We start from the raw sequence: 21275 nt of genomic DNA, 5'->3' as shown, positions 1-21275 counted from the left end.
TTATGAATGACCAATGTATTGAGAATGAATTAATTTTTATTTATTCTACTCAATCAACACACATATATTTATATAAAATATAATGTTAAAATGAATAATAAATATATATATTGTAACTCGTGTAATAATTATACAATATATAACATAAAAGTAGAAAATGAGGGAGCAAGTGTATACACTTTGATCATACATTGCTTATTTGCTCCCTCATTTTCTACTTTTGTGTTATATATAATTATTACACGAATTACAATATATATACTTATTATTATTATGTATATATGCACTTATTAAAGAATTAAGTTTTAATTTGCAATTTTAAATCTACATGTTTTAATGTTTTTTGTTGTTATATTTTATCTTAAAATGCTTGTACGTTGTAATATGTTAGAAACTTTTATTTTTTTCTTTCTTCTTTTCTGCTCATACAAAATTTGGAAACGAAGTAGCTTATTTTTGTTTTTTAAGAAACGTATTTAAGCAAATTCGTAAGTTTTGTTAATAATTAATAATTTTTATAATAGAATCATTATCTACATTAAAAAGAATTTATTGCATCCGAGAGAAAAGCAGTACTACTCAAGGTCTATATACGCTTACTTTCATATTTCATAAAACCTCGTCCTCAATTTTTTAATGCGATGGGTTTGCATAATAATACATAAAATTTGTTTTGCTTATAATGATTATTTTAATTTGGTATTTTTATTAATAATGTATACATATATAATGTTTACTTTAGAATATTATACTATTATTATAATTTGTTTGTATTGTATATATATATGTATAAAATTATTTATATCATTAATTTTACAACGCAACGAAATATATGTATATATATATAAGATTTTTATTTAAATTCTTCTAGAAGTTATAAATATAAAAATTTCGATTTTAACAAATGATATGATGATGATTTTTATCAAAATATGTTATATGTATATATTACAAATAACTAAAAATTTTCTTATAATAATTTATTGATAATATTTGCAAACCACGTTACACTTTCAAAGTAAGAGAATCCTAATGTAGTTGTTAATCACTTCCAATCAAGTCTTTCCTAATATCACATATGAAACTATTCTCAGAAACTATTATATTTATGAATAATGAGAACGTATTCTGAAAGAAATACATATATATGTTTGCATTGTACATCTGCTTTATACGATTCATACAATGAAACGAAAATAGTATATTACTGTGAACGCTTATGTGAATTATGGTGACATTATCTTATCCATGAGTTATTAATTTTGGTATTACTGAATTAATCTCAAAATTAGGCGTAAAAATGCATATATATAAAAATAAAAGTTAATGTTACATAATAATTTAATTTATGCAGTTTTTATTATATTGATTTAAATAAAAGACTTCGTAAATTTGGAAATTTAAAGAAATGTTAAATTATATTCGACTAATTTTAAATAAATGTTCAATATATTGAACTGGAAAGTTATTAGAAACTACATGTGCAAACATCATATTTCTTTCTCTCTTATCTCTCTCTCTCTCTCTCTCTCTCTCTCTCTCTCTCTCTCTCTCTCTCTCTCTCTCTCTCTCTCTCTCTCTCTCTCTTTCTGTCTCTATCTTTATTTCATCTATTTATTTATTTATTTATATTTCATATCTTTCTCATGATGTAAATTTAAGATAATATATATTCTTTTTGCATTAAAAATTATTATGATATTTTATTTTCAGAATTTATGTTTTATATTTATGTTTATAACTGTTTTTTGCAAGTTTTATAAATCCTGTGGAAAATATCAATTAATTAAAACACGTGATAAATTATTTACATATTTTAAAAACAAGATAATCGTGAACACCAACTTTTTTTTAGCAATATCGAAGGTCAGTCTCGTTCTTCTTTTGTTGATCTTGTCGATTTTGTCATTTTATATTTTATCATATTCATAAGTTTTTCTGAGATACCTTTGCTATGTCATTGCTTGAAGCTAATCTGTCGTTATTAAATGCTATATCAAGTCAGCTTGTGCGTAACTACACTGTCCATTGCTTAAACTATTATTTCAACGACACGAACGTATGTATGCCTCGACCAAGTAGTACACTTTCACTAAGGTAGTAGAGATGAAATCGAAAAATACCAACGACAGATATTTCTTTAGTGTCTCATTATATATTATTACAGCAAGAAGATATTGTTTTATTCACTATAGCTGTATATTATTGACATACAAAATGAATAAAAATTAATTGATCAAATCTATTATTTAATTGAATTAGAAGAGTGCCTTACAGCAAACAATTTTATTATATTTATACATTTCTACATAATATTAGGTACTTAAATATTAAAATTTAATTGATTTAAAAAATTTAATTGAGGTATTTATATTATATTATTATCTTAAACTTACATTACTTTGCATAGATATATAAAAGTAATAAATATTTTGTTATTATATTAAATATTGAACAAAAATATTCGGTTCATATTCATATGGCGTTAGATTGCTTTATGCAAGTGCGCATACTTACAAGTTTTTATGAATAACTTTTGTTTTTATCTCTATTTCTCTAATTGAAGAAAATTTCTTACGTTTTTCATATGATGATGTATTCGCTTAGGCCTAGAACCTATTTCTATTATCTTAAACTGTTACAACAATGTACGTTAGATAGATATTTTACATGTTACGCAACCTTGATTGGCTGTTTGATTGTGTCAAGTGGCGAGAACAATAGCCCATATCTATCCAACTATCCAGTCGGAGGCATAACCCCAGGCATTTTACCATCTTAATCTGTCACTTCCGCGATAATCTTACTCTCTATTGTATGGCGTGCGCTACCACGTGCCGGAAATTTTATACGTGGAGGGTTGAACATAACTTTAATAGCATATTTTGTGTGTGCACGCATAAATATTAGACATTAATTAGAAAATAAAAAATACAATAGCTTCTGATTATAGCACTCGAAAAGCTTACCAATTCGTTCGCATGAAATTCGCAAATTTGTTAATTAAAATAAGACGGTCCAAAAGTACTTTTTCTGCTATTACAACAATTGTACAAGAACTCTATCAGTAAAGTGCTATTTAAGTTATTCTTTAAAATTCCTTAAAATTTGGATTAAAAATTTATTAAGTATCAATGTAGTATTGATATTTATTTTTACAGGAGATTAAATTTATTAAAAAGATAAAAATACTTTTGGGCAAGTGATTTCTCAACAGTACGCACTATTAAAAAAGAATCGCTTATTGTAAAAACAGCGTTGATTAAGATAAAAAAAGGATTAATTTTTTATTGATTGATATAAATCTTTATAAATATTTAAAGGACTTTTTACATGTAGAGTTTACGTAAGTAAATTTTCGACTAACTGGTTAATCCTAGCAATCGAGATGGCTGGCCTACAGCCAGCAGCTTTGGCACACCCAATTTTCATCGAGAGAATTTAGAATTTAAATATAGATCATTACAGAATATGCAAGCTGCATTATTGTTATCATTTTGTAAGAAATAAGGACAACACGAGAAAAAAACCGGGCGCTCCGGAATTCAAACCGAGATATTGGTAGACTTCCGTCCTGTCACCAAACCACATAGTCCTCAGGCTGATAGTTTCTCTGTTGTATCTATTTTCTCCAAATTTCTTATAATTTACAGTATTACTATTTTTTTTACAAGCTGAGTCAACTTTTTAAATACGTACTTTTAGACCATTCCGTCACTTTTTATTTTTGACCGTATAAAAATTATATTTAGATATTAAGTAAATGTATCACTAAATATGAAGCAAAGACATTACGCACACAATATAAATTATACAGATTCATAAAATAGCAATTTAATTTTAATAAAAATTGATTAATTTATTTTAATATGCGATAAGTATATGTAATAAGAAAATGATCAAGATTACAAAATTTAACCTCCTTTATCGCTGCAACGATCACAACTATCTCTCATACACAGATTGATTAACTAAAACGGTACGTATGTAATAATTGCGCTGTAAAACTATATGCGTATTCTCGAGCGGTCTTACTCTAAATTTATAAATGTTATGTGTTATAAATTACAAATGTATTTATTACCGATTTTTACAGAATTTAAATAATATTAGTACAAGTTATTGTGATATTCTAAAATTCTTCACCTATTCTATAACGATCATTCTTTCTTCTATTAATAAATAAAACTAGACTCCAGTAACAAATAGAAGCGTCATATACTATCGAGACTTGGTGCCTAATAATATTTCTATCAAAATTTTAAGTACATTTTTTAGTCATATAAACTGCACCAATTATTCTGTCAAATTTAACATACAATTATAAACTAAAATTGAAATAATAATTTTACAAATTAAACTAATCGCAATTTAATAATGATAAGTACTAATTAACATCTCAAAACATTTCAAAGCACTTATTGCGAAAATTATACATAAGTTTTGATAAAAGTTCCCCTTTACACAGCCAGCCCCAAATGACTTTCAAGTCACGAGATCTTGATCTTGACCCCCCAAAAAGATCAAGGTCATTGACCTGTTCCGTCGTTCGTTATTCATTAAAAAGTTATTAATGAAAATATTTTTATGAATAGGATACTTTTTCAGCACAACATACACGTTCCAACATGAAGAATATATAACATTTTATTCATTATTTGATGATATAGCATTTAATGGATATAAAGAAACCATTAATTTAAAAAATTGCGGCATTCTGTTATTAAAATCATATCATTTTTTAAATTCTGCTAAACAATATTCGTAGTGTTCTTCTCCAAATCGTGGTAAAGCAGTATATCACGCCGTAACCGCTCAATATTTTGTGTATGTACACCAGATTCAACAAAATTAATAGAGTGATTAACAATCTGATGTACATAATTAAGTTCTTTTAAAGGTACTTATCCTTTTCACGAATCACTGTAAATTATACTGCCTAGTAATACGTTCCTGAATTGTTCTCGTTAACGTTTGTGCAGTACGATCTTTCACAGGAACAATAAAAAAAAATTTATTGTTCGATAGCAAAATATTGCCCACCAATTACCCGTCCTCGATTGTATTTTCTCCGACCAACTTTCGCTTCATCGACTTCCACTATCACGACCAAGCATACCAGTTGGCTCTGTAAAAAAGAATATTTACCTAAGTTATTTTACAATACGCTTATTAGCGTCATTATTAAATTAACACTCAATGATATTAATAAGACTGCAAAGAACTTATTGCAAAAAATACATTTTTTTAGAGTGATTTAAAATGTTTATTAACAGTATTATTAAATTGACGATTAGTTTAACTTGTGATATTATTATTTCAATTTTAGTTTCAAGTCCGACAGTATTTGTTACACAGTTTACTAACTGGAAAAATAAATTTAAAATTTACATAAAAATATTATTAGGTCACAAATCCAGCTTTATTAATGTGCGGTTTTTCAAATCTTGTGAAATGTTTCAATCGGCACGTGACGCATGCATGTTTGGGACATTCACTTGTTAGGTAAGCAACGTTGCCGTATTATGCCATTCGTAGGTATATATGTAGTGAGATTTGAAGAAGCAGTAAGACGAGTCGCTCCGTGTTTTTGCAATAGATGTCCTCGAATGGAAAATAGCGGAAAGCATTGAATATGGACATTTAATAACTGGTAGTTGTTACAAATAATTTTTATGAATAACTAGCATTAAATGTATTGCATCGACTATTTACAGAAGCAAATACACTATGGTATTCATTTATTTGAAATAAAAATCAGGATAATAGACGATCGCAACTATAAATTTGTTTTTTATGATATTTACTCCATAATGATTTCTTACATAATGCTTTAATTCAATCTCACATCACAGTTTAAATGTTTTGTCAATATAAATTTAATCATCTGTTTGAGTGTTACAAAGTAGAGTAATAAATTATAAGATTGAATCATTAGTAATGAAAGTAATGAAAAATTGTGACGTGATCGTTTATTAATAATTCAGTTGAAATGGGAAAAATATTCATACATTTACTTTATGAATAATTAATTCTATTACTTTATACATCGTGAAATAGATATTTCAAAACGATAACAATCTAGTCAGTGTACGCTCTTGATCTTAAATTGATATCTGTGTTACGAAAAACAGTTAGTTAAAATGGAACATAGTAAATAGATATTTTTAGTGCAAGGAAAAAATTGAAATAAATTCAATAGAAATATTAATTTAAAAGATTAATAAAAATATTATTTAAAATAAGTATTTTGTGTAACAAATCTAAAAAAGTAAATGGTATTTATTATTTATATTAACATTCACTTGAAATAAAATATTTATTTGATTATTTGACATTTTAATATTTCCTGATTTAATAATTTTTCTATTTTTTATTTTGTATTAAGAAATAGGAAATAGTAAACAGAAAATAAGAGATAATAAATAGAAGCATTTATCCAACCATAAAGTATCGAAATGTCAAGTAAATGTTAATATAAATGTATATAAATGTATAATAAGTAATATTATATTTATTTTTTTCATATTTACTATGCAAAATACTTATTTCAAACAGTGTTTTTTATAGATTCAATTTTTTAAATAAATATTTCTATTGAATTTATTTTAATTTTTCCCTAGCACTGATTATTATGCGGCTATTGTATATACTGTTTCAGCGCATAACAGAATCAGTAGACAATATAACTGTTTCGTGCGCCTAGCATTTCAAAACGTGGCTTATTCTCAATGAATAAGCAATTATTATATTAATTATTAACTTATGATTAATGATTGATTTGTACATATATCGAAGCTATATTTGTTTGATCAAATGCACAAATCAGGCTATCTGTTTATTTGCAGGTACGAATTTGAAGGAGCTCAGTGTCCTACTTAAAGAACTCATTAATTCAACAACGGAGAAGTTAATATTTTTATCGCCGTCTATTTATATAATAACTAAACGAATGAACCGCAACGGTTTATTACGTCGTTAATTTCCTGTACCTGTGGGGAGTGCCGAGCAAAGTGTCGTGAGAATGTGAATTAGCATACCGCTTTTTTCCATATTTTTAGGCGTGTTATCTCAGGTAGTTTCAGGTAGTTATCTCAAGTTGAATCGTTGTAACAGACAATAATTGTGATCGGATTTAATCTCTCTGTGGGTGAGTTAGTTGATCACCAGTCGTATTGACCAATAAGATACGGAGAATGGAAATGATCTTCATTATAGATTTAACTTTCATCTTTTCCACAGAGAATCTCTATATTGGATACTACATGTATATCACTCGGGATTAGGGGTTAAATTAGTCAGTTAAATTGGACTATCCGGCCGATGCTAAATACATTAGCATAATGCGGTTATCGCTTGAAATTTTTTCGGATAAAATTGCGCATTAATTCGCGTGTGGAACTTTGGAAGTGATATAAAGTATCGCGATCGTAGTTTTCTGAATGTTCGCGAGATTTCTGAAAAAATGTTGAAAGATTTATTAGAATTAACAATCCCCTCGCTCAGCTTGAGAGGAGAAGATTTAGGAAAGGCATTAGGTGGATCAACCTTGCGGTGAGTATTATTTTTTACTTGCGTATAATTTATATGTATTAAGTAAAAGTGGACTGCAAAATATTCAACATGATAACATAAATGAATAAAAAGAATCATATTTAGCTAAGACAGGTCTTGATGTCTAATAATATTTTTGTGCGAATTTTTACAATTTCCAGTTCAAGCCAACTGCACTTCAATTTTGCAGCTAATATAAAAATTTATTTAATAAGAGAATAAAAATTGCGTTGAGCTAATAGTAAATTATTAATTTTTTATTCGCGTTTTTTCGAATATTACAAAATCAGAGACATAATATTTTAATTATTTTAAAATTATTGATCAAGCCATACCGCTAATAACATGTACCTGTTATTGATAAAATTATTACAAAATTTGAAATTTATTATTGGTTGTAGAATTGAGAATCTTTTCTAAAATAGTTTTATCTCAAAAAATAATATTACAATAAAACGAGCAAATGCTCTCATTTACTTATTTTATTGTAATATTATTTTTTAATATTGAGAGTTCTATAAAATTTATTTTACAATTTTATCTCATTTTCTGTAAAATGTTTTAGAGATGTGAACGATGGAAAAATACTAAAATTTTAGAGTAAAAAACTTGGAAATTAATGGTTCTTTTTCTTTGATTTTGATAATTTTTTACTCGGATATTTTTTTTAGGTTATTTAAGTCTGTCGCATTGCTTGAAATCCCCAAAATTTTTGCACTTAAAGATAATTTAATTTTAAAGATAATTTAATTTAATTTTTGCACTTACGATTAGAAAAATAGATTCGGGCGTTGAAAAAAAAGAAAGCACATAGATGCTGAATGCAAAGAGTACAAGCAACGCAAACAGACTTATTAACCTATTATCAAGAATTGCAATAGCCAATAATACATATTTCCGCTTTCATATAAAATTATAAAGACAAAAGTATATTAAAAGATATCGCGAAATAACAAGAAAAATGAATTTTATTTCTTTTTCTACATACACATTTTTTACAGTAAAAAACTAGTTTTTTACTTGATACTTTTCTTCGAAGTAAAAAATATCGTTTTTTTATATCTCTAGTTATTTTAAATTATCTTAAATTCTGCAACATGTTAAATATTTATTAACGGATATTTCAAAGATTTATTTTGCATTGAATATTTATTAAAAACAATTGTGAACATTTTTTCCTCGTTTTTCCTAATGCAATTACTCTCAGTGAGGGAGTGTTATCATTGTCCCTCACGTCAAGTAAAACTAACAAATGCGTAGTTTGTATCGGTAGAGAGTAGAAACAATGTTCAACGTGGAGAATTATTCTTTAATAATACCTGAGATTATATTCGCAAAATTTTTTTATTTTAATGCTCTGTTGAAAGTTGGGAATTTCTGTTATAGAAATTATAATACATTTAGGTTTTCTCAACATGTTCTCAGAAACAATAGTTGGCAACAACTACTATGAATATTTTAAAGTCGAATAATGATATTAATTAAATAACATGTTTTAGAGAGATTTTCTTCTTCTTCTATTATGTTCTTCCATTGATATTAGTAATTGTATTAGTACTATGTTAATGATAATAAAATACGTTTATGTTGATTAATGTTGAAGAAAGTGTAGTAGCGAATATGTAAATTTCATTGTTTAACTTTTGATTCCTTTTAAGAAATCATTTCTAGGTACTGGATATCTCGCAAATCTAGGAACATTAGTATTAATTGCGCGCGCGCGCGCGTGTGTGTGTGCGTGTAATAATTTATATTATTTTAGTAAAATACATGCGCATATTGTAAGATGTTATTTAATAGATTTTAATTTTTATCAATTTGAATACATTTTTGAGAAGAATTTATATTTTTTTAATTTGAGTATCTTATCTATTGAGTAAATACTTGAATTTAACTAAAAATGTGCGAGTATTTAAATAATTCGAGATAAATCGAAGGGGTATCTTGATATTAATGGAATATCAATAACTATTATATATTATTTAAACATTACAAAAATATAACAACTTGTTGAATTTCAATTCGATATTTTAATAAATTTCTCAAAATTCTGTTGCATTTAAAAAATGGTAATGAACATTAATCATAAATAATTGTAAAAAGAAATATTTGTAATTTCATAATAACTCTATACAAAGATATCAGTGGTAACTATCGTATTCGCTGTCAAAATCATTGATATCGGGAAGTTTGGAAGAATTTGTTTCTTTCTGTAATGGAACTGCTGATATTTGATAGATCGTTTAACATTTCTTTTGATCTCACAGAACCAAACGTAGAAGCAAAATACTCTAAGTTTACTTTTTACCTTGAAGATCGTTCTTCTCTCTATCGAATATTAACTGATATGTTATTCGAAAGGGCTTTGCTCAAATCGTTAAATCAGTCATCCTTCAATAAATTTATTGAAAATGCCATTTTTCATGACTTTAAAGATCTATAAATTTAAAAAAAGTAATGCTAGTATGCATTGATGCTATGGATGGTTTGTTTAGTTCGTTTAGTTCGTTGATACATTATCAAAATAGAATGTAGATATGCTTCCGAAAATACTGCAGAATAATATTTATTATTACATAGATCAATTACGAGGAACTCGTATTGCATCGAGTGCAATAAATAAATTACAACAAAAGAAAATATCTATCTAAAATTTATATATATTATAAAGAATATTTTATGATGATCAATTAGATTAGCAATGTAGATCATGAATGTCACTAGAAAACATGTTCACAATAAAATAAGATAATGAATTTTGCGTACGCTTTTAAAGTAAATTTTTTTTCTGTTTCACTAGAAATGCTTGCTTTATTTATTATTAATGCGACTCGCATTCGTGTTAAACGCTTTTTTCCGATATAACGCTCTTGTCGCTGCCTCTTCTATGTGGACTACGCAATACTCGTTGGTTACGGGTGGTTATGGTCGTCGGTAATTCCCTATCATTGCTCATTCTTCTTAAACTGGTATCTCTATCCAAGTGATTTTTATTCTTGGCACACTTTGGCTTCTGCACGTTCGTATAGATAAGATAAACAGCGAGAATTCCCACCAGAAACATCGCGATTCCTACGCCGCTTACCGTACATACCTGTAATGTGGAAATTAGTTATATTTACATTTTTGAACTTCTAACTTTTCGTAAAAGAAAGCTAGAAGTTCTAAAAAAAATGCCTTATTTTTTAATAGAAATAATTCTTTTTATATAATGTGCAAAGATGAATATTAATTTCTAAGATATTTTGAAAAGTATAATTTTTGAGAAATTATTATCTACAAAAGAGAAAATTTTTTGACAATATTTCGGAATTTTTTTTTAATACATAATCTATTACAAAAACAATAATTTTAATTTATTGCGTAATTTATAATTTTGATATATATGAAGTTTTAAAAATGCTTTTTTAAATTAAGGAATCTCAGAGATTATTTACATAAAATAATGCTAAAAAACGCTACCATTGTCCACCACTCGTTATCGCTCATTCCCGAAACTAAAACTTGTGTCGCCTCATTATTCTTTATCTTAATTTCTTTGATAGCTGTAGCGCATCTTGATTGCGGTTCATTTTCTTCTTTTAAAAGTTCTCTAAATATATATGACATATTGTTATTGTTTCTTGGCGCTCCGTAATTTTTCTCAGTTTTCTCCGTAACGTTCTTTTCTTTTTCGTTCATTTTACTCTTATTCCAATAAACTTTTGTTTTATTTTGGTGAACAACTATATCACCCAAACGTTCTAGATTACTTGTTTTCTTTTTCATAAACAGATTAAGAAACTTTGGTGCTGCTTCCGATTCCTTGTTATGTGTCATTAACATGTTCGACACCATGTGATTCCACTCTAAAGCATTTATTTGATTGTTGCATTTTTTGTTTTTGCTGTAAAATGTAATCGATGGATTCAATCTTATGCAAAAAGTTGTAATAGTGTTAAATTGCACTTATGACATAATTAAAGATTTATTGAGTGCCTAAGAAAAAGTCTTACTGATGTCGATTAATTTTATTAACGTTTAAATATAATTTTTTTAATTCAGGTTTTTTTCTTTTTAAATATAAAAAGAAAAAAGTTAGTTTTAACTTATAAAATCAATTGGTTAACTAATGAATAGTCAATTAATGGTAACTATCGTTGGCTTGCCATTTAATAATATTTAATAAATAAGATTTCTAATTAATTATTTAGTTAATCATTGACTACTCGTTAATTGACTAATTGATTTTATAGATTAAATTAACTTTTTACTACTACTTATAAATTTAATTGATACCAATAAAACCTTCCCTTAAGCACACAATGAATTTTTAATATTATATATATATATATATATATATATATATATATATATACATATATATACACACACACAATAGATTATCAATATTATATATATGTATGTGCATAAAATATGATATTCCGTTTTTGTGTACAACGTTTCATAAATCTTTGTCTAACTCTGCAGAGATAACTGCGATTATTTAATCATGCTTATAGTCAGCTATAAATCTATTAAATTGATAGCTTTTTTAATTATTCTTGACTTACAAAAGCTACTAAATTAAATGTTATTATTTATAATATAATCACCATCAAATAATAGAAATTTTTCAGTGCTCACCATAATGCATTTAAAGCTTTTACGTAAATTTTTATAGCATTTTCTAACCATCTGACTCGTTTCAATTCCTCGGCATCATATCTTCCCAAACCGTTATCGGGTGCCCACCATTGCGAATTCTCAACTCTCCACTCAAGACCATTAATTACATTTCTATAAAAAAAGAGTTTAATGAAATATCCCTGTTATATTTGAAAATTAAAAATATTTATATTTATTATTATACTTTGTAAAACAGAAATATTGTCGAAATAAATTTAATTTTCCCAGACTACTAAAGATATGATATTTCTTATTTTCCTCTTAGGTCTACTTTAGACAATCTATTTCATATTGAATTTTTTTTTATAATGTTCTTTTCTTTTTCGAAGAAAAATTTGACGTGAATTGTATATCTAAATTGTTCACTTGAAGCGGTTTTAAGTATATACATATTAATGTATGTACATACACACATGTATGTACATATATACTCGTATTTAGTCGTATCGTACCAAACACGAATTATATAATTGATTTCATATCGTTATATTTTTATAACTGATTTTATTTTAAACGCAATGCTTAAACATTGAGTCCAAACTTGTTATAATAATTGGTACCATGTTATAGAATAAATCTACAAGGGCTGTGTTCCAAAATTGTTTGCCAGCGCTAGCAGCACTATCAACACCGTTTCAAAAATCGTCGTAGCACGCTGTGTCAGTGCTGCGAGAGAGTAAAAACGTTACTAATTTTGTTTGTCGTTTTCTGCTGCGGCTGCTGCGGCTGAAAAGGTGAAGCAGCTACAGCATCCAAGATGGCGAGTATCGTTTCAATTTGAAATGCGTATTCGTATACCAATTGCATATTTACTAAAATTGGAAAGTTGTTAGTAGCATTTTTATGACGACGTACCTGCCGAGCTAGCAATCAATTTTGGAACACAGTCAAGACAACTTATTTTATTTTTTTTATTTCTTAATGTCCAAGTAACATTAAATATCATGTTATATAAAAAAAATAAATGGTGAATGCAATAGTATTATATATACATAAATGCATTAATTTATTGTAAAGAGCACAAAAACAACACAGAAAAATTGAGCTATCATATCATATACCGATGCAAATGTTTTTTGCATGCTTTTTTTATGCGTATATTTCGTATAAGTGTGCACTGTACGAATATATATGTAATCTATGAATAAATTTATAAATTTTTTCTTTTTCCAATTAGGAACTTCAAAAATACGAGCTTTCTTTATAATTTCAATTTTTTGACTTTTCGTATTCAGAAAGAATGATAAAGAAAATGATAAAGAAAATTATTGAAAAATTTACAAAAAAGAAACAAAAGTTGATGCTATTGCTTTAAAACAATATAAATGCCTGTTGAATTGAAAAATATTTTAACCGACATTCTGATATTTTTATGAAAAAAAATTCCAAAGATACTTTTAACAGTAAAAACATTATTGCAAATAGATGTAAAATGATAAAATTAATTTAGGTAACTAATACGAATGAATTTTATATTTGAATGAAAATAAGTTTTAAAAGTTAAAAAATTGTGATCTGTATCTTCATATTTACAATATTTTCTGTAAAATAGAACATATGCGATTTACAGAGAGTAAACGAGATTTTTTTACGTTGATTTAAGGATGGCCTCGGCGCGGCTGCTGTTCCGGAGAGTGAAACGTTAAAGTGCTGGGAAAAAAGCAAGGGTACTAGCAATTCACCGTGATTTATCTAGGATCCTTAACCTCGATTGAATCCGATACATTCGACGGAAGTAGAAATCGTGATTTCAGGCGTGTATTTTTTATACATGGCAGTTTAGTTGCGTAATTGGCACGACACACGATTGATGTAAAATTATTTTAGTAAATGTAGTTAGATGTTACTAATGATTAAAGTGAAGCTAGTAATAATAATGAGGAATATATGTGCATTTTCAATGAGAAAAATCTCCAATGTTTCTAATAATAGTGAAATATTACAATGCCAACGCAACAATGTCAGTGACACAAAAATTCAATTTCATTAATTACGTGTAACGAGTCACTTTAGTTGCATTAAAATCCGTTGTAATTTACAATGGATAACCTTTTATATTATTCCGTTTCTATGTATATGCGTAATTATGATCAGTAATTCATTAGCATTAATGATGTATTTTGAGACAAAAATCTTGGAATATCGTCTGAGAATTTTTTGTCTCATTTAAAATAACATTTCCTATTATTATGCGTCATTTGTTTTTTCTCATCTTATCTTGAAAAAATTAGATCCATATCAGTTACAATGAATGTACTGTCTCATTATATAATTGAACATTTCAAATAAATAAAACGTGAAGTCTATAATTTCAAACATCTAGAAATAAAATTCTAAAATCTTGAAAAGAAAGAATATCGGCTATTGAAACGAGAAAATTTTATTAGTCATTCATTTTTATCTAGAATAAATCTCGATATTGATGTTTTCTCATTTTATCTCGCTCTAATGCAATACTAATTAGCATAGTGCACGTAACTTCATCAAACGATTTGTAATTAATAAAAAATAATAAAAAAATGATAATTGAGAAATATACCGCCTGTACATAATTTATATACTCATTTTAAGCAGTTTATAATGAGATTATAAAAAGGTACGTTAAAGATATAAATAAATACGAAATTATATGATATTATACAATTTAATATACTGCACAATTTAATTTAGGGTTTAAATAAGTTGAAAACATTCTTCTTTTACCCATAAAAAAATTTATGTTTATTAACGCATTTAATGATCTTTTAAATTATACAATAACTGTTTAAAATGTTAAAATATATAAAATAAACTAATATATTTGATTAAATTTGATTAAAAATTATTTTAACGAGAAAATTATTATAACAAAAAGTTTCTATCGATAAAGACGTATTCTTTTTTTTTTAAATTAAGTATGTAAAGCATACGAAATTTGTAAATAAATTTTATAAAAACAATTTGTACTTACCTAGAATCTTCTAAAAGCAATATAGTGTTAGTTGAATCTATATGATTCAAGTAATTTTTTAAATTTCTCTCGCTGATAATTATTATGGTTGCATTTGTAAGTTCATTAAAAAAATTATCTTCGGGTTTTCCAATATGTATAATATGTGACGTATAATCTATACCAACAAAATTAATAAAATATATATTAATTTGAAAATCTTATATATAAATCATTTTTAATTTTTGAGCTAAAAGAAATTTTTAAATTAAAAGAAACATATTGAATCAAAGATAAATTGGAATATAAACAAAAATTTATTTTAAATCTTAAATTTTAAAAAACAATTTTAAATGAATTTTACTACAATAAAATTTTGATTCAAAGTTTTGCTTGCTATTAATATATTTAAAATATATTTAACACTAGAAATTTTTTCACATTAGTATATGATGAAAAGAAAAATCTACGTAGACTACATTCTGTATGACGTCTGAGCCGTAGAAAGTGCTACATCGAAAAAAATATGAAGAAAAGTTTCTGTCAAGAAATGAATGAAAAGCAGTCTATTTCATGAAGCGTGAAGACCGATTGTGTTGCCGAAACGTATACGAAGTACGTTATCGAGAAAAGAAGAATGGTTCAAGTCACATAAAATTAGAAGAGTCTATATAGCGCAATATATTCACTATTTATAAATGACACAAATTTAGTTACAGAAAATTGAATAATGTATGAATAAATGAGTGCCAGAAATAAGATTGAAAATCAACACGATTCCTGTTTTCAGTTATGCCACTATAAAATTTAGAAGAAAATATATTGCGCTATGTAACCTTTTCTTTAATGCGACTTGAACCTGCTTGAATCGTTCTTCTCATTTTCTCGATATAAATCGTACTCGTATGCGTTCCAATATAAGCCGATATTCATGCCTTATGCGAAATAGACACTTTTTATTCATTTCTTGATGTAAACCTTTCTTCATGTTTTTCTCGATATAGCATCTTCTACGGCTCAGGCATTGATATAATACCAAATTTAAAAGAGATCTATTATAATTTATCGTATTATCTTTAAATACTTATTAAAGTTTAATAATAATTATTATATATGAAATATCAAAGATATTCATAAAAAAAATTGCATCATTAATATTCTATATCTAGGCATATAAATGATACTTTAATCACGCGATATTTTAAAAAATCTAAAATTTATTATAAATTTTATTATAAAAACTTTTTTGTGATATATACTTCACATAATTAAAAAATATTATGCTAGAAGAGAGATATTTTATATACAGAAAATAAGATATTTTATATACAGAAAATAAAAACATAGTTTCGTACCTTCTTTATCGTTATCATGGATTATAACACACAAATTGTTCGCTATGGCATTTACCGTCAGCTTCTTTGTAATATTTTGTATGTCATCATCGTTTTCATCATCAACTTTAGTTACTAATGTGAAGGATTTCCATTTTAAAATTTCTATCATTTTCAAGATTCCCTACAAAAGAGATAATAATAATATAATATATCTCAATCAAATCGTTGATTAATATAAAGTAGCGCGTGGAATTAGACAAATTTCAAATTTATCTCTATTAACCATTATGGCAAGCATAATGAAATAACATTTATATAAAAATGTTATTAACAAAGAAAATAACGGATATAAAAGTGTAAACATTCAAACAATATAAAATAAATAATGATCCAGTCACTTGTGTATGCATCTAAAATAGGAACATATGCTCGTATTCTGCGGTAATAAAAACACTAAATATTTAAATGCCGAGTTATTATTTTTTGTATTTACATATCTTATTTAATATCCAATCGGACTAATACAATTCAACTATTGTATTAGGTGTTGGAATTAATTCGTAGCGTTTTTTAATGAAAGAATGTTATTTATTTCACATGAGCATTAAAAAATACATTAATGAAAGTACTTCCCATCTCTTGTAAAACGCTACGAATTAATTCCAACACCTAATATATATTATGATTGTGTATACGCTATAATTTTTTATATGAAATAATACAACTTATGATAGAGAATGTGATAAAGAATGTGATATAAAAACTTTGAATGAACTTGAATTTTTGATATAAAATCAATTTTTGCTATTAAAATTTGGAACATATAATAAAAATAAAATTGGGTGAAGAAGCAGTATGTGTATTGTATTAGGTGTTGGAATTAATTCGTAGCGTTTTTAATGAAAGAATGTTATTTATTTCACATGAGCATTAAAAAATACATTAATGAAAGTACTTCCCATCACTTGTAAAACGCTACGAATTAATTCCAACACCTAATAATTAAACTCAATAGCATAATTAGTATATTTGTATGTATACTGTCAGACGCATTTCAATATTGTTCTAATACAAATGCTTGCGTAAGGATAAACTGCATGCATTATGCAAATATTACAATAAGCTCAGCATCACAGTTAATTATTAGACTTTAATCGAACTATCCTCACATCTTCAGTTTATACTGTTTATAGAATAAAACTTTATTCTCGAGTTTATTTAATGATTAATTTACGAGTTTATTTAGTAATTAATTAATAACAAACCTCCACTAAATAGGAGTTCGATTCCTCCATTAAAGGGTGCAAATAGGGAGAAATTGATGGTTTCTTGATAATATGCGGCACTTTCAATATCGAAGTTATTTTGTATATCGCCTCGATGTTGGTCATAGTATCCGGTCCGATAATTCCTATATAATTATGAGATACATAAATAAAATGATTACGTAAGTACCTAAGAGATATAAACTTTATATTTGTAAAGGTATAATATTTTCATTAGCTATGTACTCTAGTTTATGAAAGAACTTTTGTCAATCGATGTAATGATCTTTCGAAAATTAGTAATCAAATATTCGTATAAAGAGACAGTCATTGTTCCTACCTAGATAATAAGGTGGATGCAAACAGTTGACATCTGCCCATACTAAAGCTTTCATCATCGCTTTCAGAGCACCTGTTATATTTCCGCATGTATCCACAATGGTAATTTCTATACAAATATTTTGTTTCATAGTTGAATTTTTTATTTAACTATATTGCATTTTGCTTTGTATTGGAATTATTGTCCGTTTAATAGCGTATATTCGGGAAATGATTTGATATTCAATATTACAATATGTTTAATCGAAATGAATTATTCTACTTCATACTTTACCGATTTCAAATCCGTCGGTTTTGTTGTTGTGAATCTCTGCGAGAAGCTTGGCGGCCTCATAAAGCATAACACCTGCCGGCGATAGCATTGTACACGATGGATCATCGTGCATGCTTGTTAGAAATGAAATTTGCACTATTTCGCTACATTTTGTACGTGCACCGCAGGTACACGCGGCGATCACCACGAAGATTACGTACCAAATTCGTGGAACTCCCATGAGTCTCAAGACAACAGATCAATAGAGATGGAATCAATTGTTCTGAGGTATTCCAAATTATAAGACGTGAACGCGCGTTCTCTACCCTGTATATATTTTTTATTATAGTAAAATATATAGATAGACGTACCAATAATGATAATATTAAATGAATAAATACAATTTTTTATCACACGTTGCACGACTCACCGGCGTAAAAATAATTACCAATTTTTTTCATCAAGTTAATCACAGTCACTACAATGAAAGTTAATAAATAATCGCCGTTTAAAGCGTAATCATTCTTTTATTTTTAAATGAATATCCGCAATATGATTACTTCCTCGTAGGTTCATAATTATTAATACGATTATATTATACATGGAGATGGGAAGGAAAAAAGGTTGAAGTTCGTGTGTGAGAAATAAACTAATCCACAATATGTAATTCTGTTTGAAACGTATCACGATGTAACGTCTCTTGTGACAAATCTTGTTAAACTATTCGCTTCAATTGCAGATCTTGATATTGAAATCCGGAAGCTTTACAAGGTACTGATACGATATGCATTATGTGAAATTGTAAGGTTTTGAACGTGTCCTTGTATAGCAGAAGCTCTCAATATGTAACATTTTAAGTCGTCCCGGGAAACCAGAAAACATTATAAACCTTATAAATTCTTAGTAGCAATTTTATAAGAAATAATAAAATTAGTTAAAACAGAAAATTTGATAAATTACCTGCTTTTCAAAATTATACTTTGTTGTCTTTATTTTTTCCGTATTATAATACGAATGAACATTTTTTTGTGCTTCTTCTTCTTGTGTATTTTTTTATATGTTTAGTATTAAACATAGTTAAAAATAGTAAATTAAACAATTATTGACAAATTCTTTTTTATTAAATTATTACATTTATGAAATTGTCGATAAACTTTGGGCTAACAAAATGTGTTTCTCAAAAATTCCTTTCTTTGAATTAACTTATTTGCTTTTCTTTAGGATACCAAAAACGTTTTTGCAAAATCTTTTTTGCGATTTTTCTTTTATATTTTTTTCTGTTTTTATTTTTTGTATCAGTAATTATACCGTTTGATAAATAAAGTTATAGTAATAAATAAATGAATTTTTGAATGTTAATAAATAAGAAAAAACAAGGTCAGATTATAAAAATCTAATTTATTTTTGAGGAATAGATGTTCATAAATTTATAAATTGTTAGATAAATTACGATGAATCTTTCAGTTAAAGAAAAAATAAATAAACAAATAAAAATTAAAAAATTTATTTTTAGCTTTTTATTTATTTTTCTCATAAAAATTTACTTTATTAATTACTTGAAAATGTTATATAACAATATTTTTTTTATTAGTTTGATTTGAGAATCTCTTTTAATTTATTAATATATGAAATTTGAAAGATTATGGGAGCAGTATTATTTTTTTTAATGATGACAAATATATCAGTTTGTTACCTTGATTTGTTTTAAAAAATGATAAACATTATCTTGGATTTTTCCGCACATGATAATATTGATAATACAGATGGCGGTAGAAATCAAGTAGACTACATTGTACAACTATGCGTGAATATTAATCCTAAGCAGCACGAGATGGCACCACTATTTAATAACAATAATGATAAATTATTTTTCTGCAGGGATGATTGATCTGTATATTTGGGTTCAGCGAACTTAGGAAGCTTAAGTTCATAATTTTTATATTGATACTCACGTACTCTTACATATCCATATATTTATACATTACACATTTGTACATTGCACATGTTTTTATAATGATTCTAATATAGAGGAAAAATAGTAAGATAATCTATAAAAAAAATAAAAATAAAATAAGTCTTATGACCTCTAAAAGATAAGTCTATTTTTATATCATTTAAAAAATCACAATAAATTATATTTAATATAACTACACATTGTAATGTTATATTAATAATTTTATTGTAATGAATGCATATTATTTAGCAACTTGTCGGGTAATTCTCTACTCTGCAAGTAATCTCTAAGGACTTAAATAATTTTAACTATGAAAGTGCCCCAAAAAGATTACATTATCTTATAATCAATGATTGAATATATAATGATAATTTGAGATTACTATGAATATCGGAATATGATTGAAGATATTGTAAACACTTTATCTTTTTTAAATAATTTTAAATAAGAAGTTTATATTAGTGCTTTGTATTATTATTAGTGTTTTATACTTTGATTAAATAAATCTCATCTTTAATATCTTATTTTTATACTTTGATTAAATAAATCTCAATTTTAATATCTTATTTTTTTTATTAAAGAGCAATATTCTGTATAATATTATTAAATTATGCATGTATATTGTATCATCTTTTCTATATGTATCTAATTTCTTCATACAAGAATTCATATTGATGAATGAGATATAATTTGGCTAAATGCCGAACGGCAATTAAGAAACGTCGTTAATTAATGTTTTGTTTTGCTTACGAGAAAATAATTTAGACAAGACTTTTTGATGTAGATGATTGCACAGACAAATCGTATTTGCGCGACCTACACTATGAAATAGACATACTACGCTATCGAGTCATAATTCTTTTAATCAGGCATGCAGACGGTTCATAAACCGATCTCTGCACTTCAAAGGCAAATAAGAAAAAGTGGGGAAGGATATATTTGCGTCCGTACTAGCCATTACTTATGTTGGCATTGG

The 21275-nt window shown here is 26.4% G+C and overlaps 2 protein-coding genes across 6 annotated transcripts in view; one reads left to right on the top strand and one right to left on the bottom strand.

The window, feature by feature from the left end:
- The window catches only part of ETHR (ecdysis triggering hormone receptor), a 94402-nt gene that overhangs the window by 21699 nt on the left and 51428 nt on the right, over positions 1 to 21275 (top strand). The window contains exons 2-3 of one of the 4 annotated variants that reach the window (XR_846355.2): positions 6849 to 7554; positions 13826 to 14553. The exons of the other annotated variants lie outside the window; for them this stretch is intronic. The gene's annotated coding sequence lies outside the window, so the exon portion shown is untranslated. Of the gene's footprint in view, positions 1 to 6848; positions 7555 to 13825; positions 14554 to 21275 lie in introns of those variants that run through there. 4 annotated transcript variants of the gene reach the window in all.
- Positions 8505 to 20763, bottom strand: LOC105147897 (uncharacterized). 2 transcript variants are annotated; one of them, XM_087406746.1, is made up of 9 exons: positions 18717 to 20763; positions 18367 to 18672; positions 18094 to 18201; positions 17754 to 17899; positions 16507 to 16669; positions 15173 to 15329; positions 12181 to 12333; positions 11017 to 11440; positions 8505 to 10648 (listed from the first exon to the last, which is right to left on the bottom strand). In XM_087406746.1, exons 2-9 carry the CDS (start codon positions 18584 to 18586, stop codon positions 10397 to 10399), a joined length of 1623 nt encoding a protein of 540 aa, XP_087262872.1. In that variant the 5' UTR covers positions 18587 to 18672; positions 18717 to 20763; the 3' UTR covers positions 8505 to 10396. The 2 variants fall into 2 exon arrangements, with proteins under 2 accessions (XP_087262872.1, XP_011057533.1); XM_011059231.2 differs by having other exon boundaries at positions 18776 to 20763.

This window comes from Acromyrmex echinatior, chromosome 5 (genome assembly GCF_024713525.1).
Source record: "Acromyrmex echinatior isolate Ae372 chromosome 5, ASM2471352v2, whole genome shotgun sequence".
In the NCBI taxonomy this organism is placed as follows: domain Eukaryota; kingdom Metazoa; phylum Arthropoda; class Insecta; order Hymenoptera; family Formicidae; genus Acromyrmex; species Acromyrmex echinatior.
Note: the sequence above shows the minus strand (reverse complement) of the source record. Positions and strands in the feature narration are given on the sequence as shown.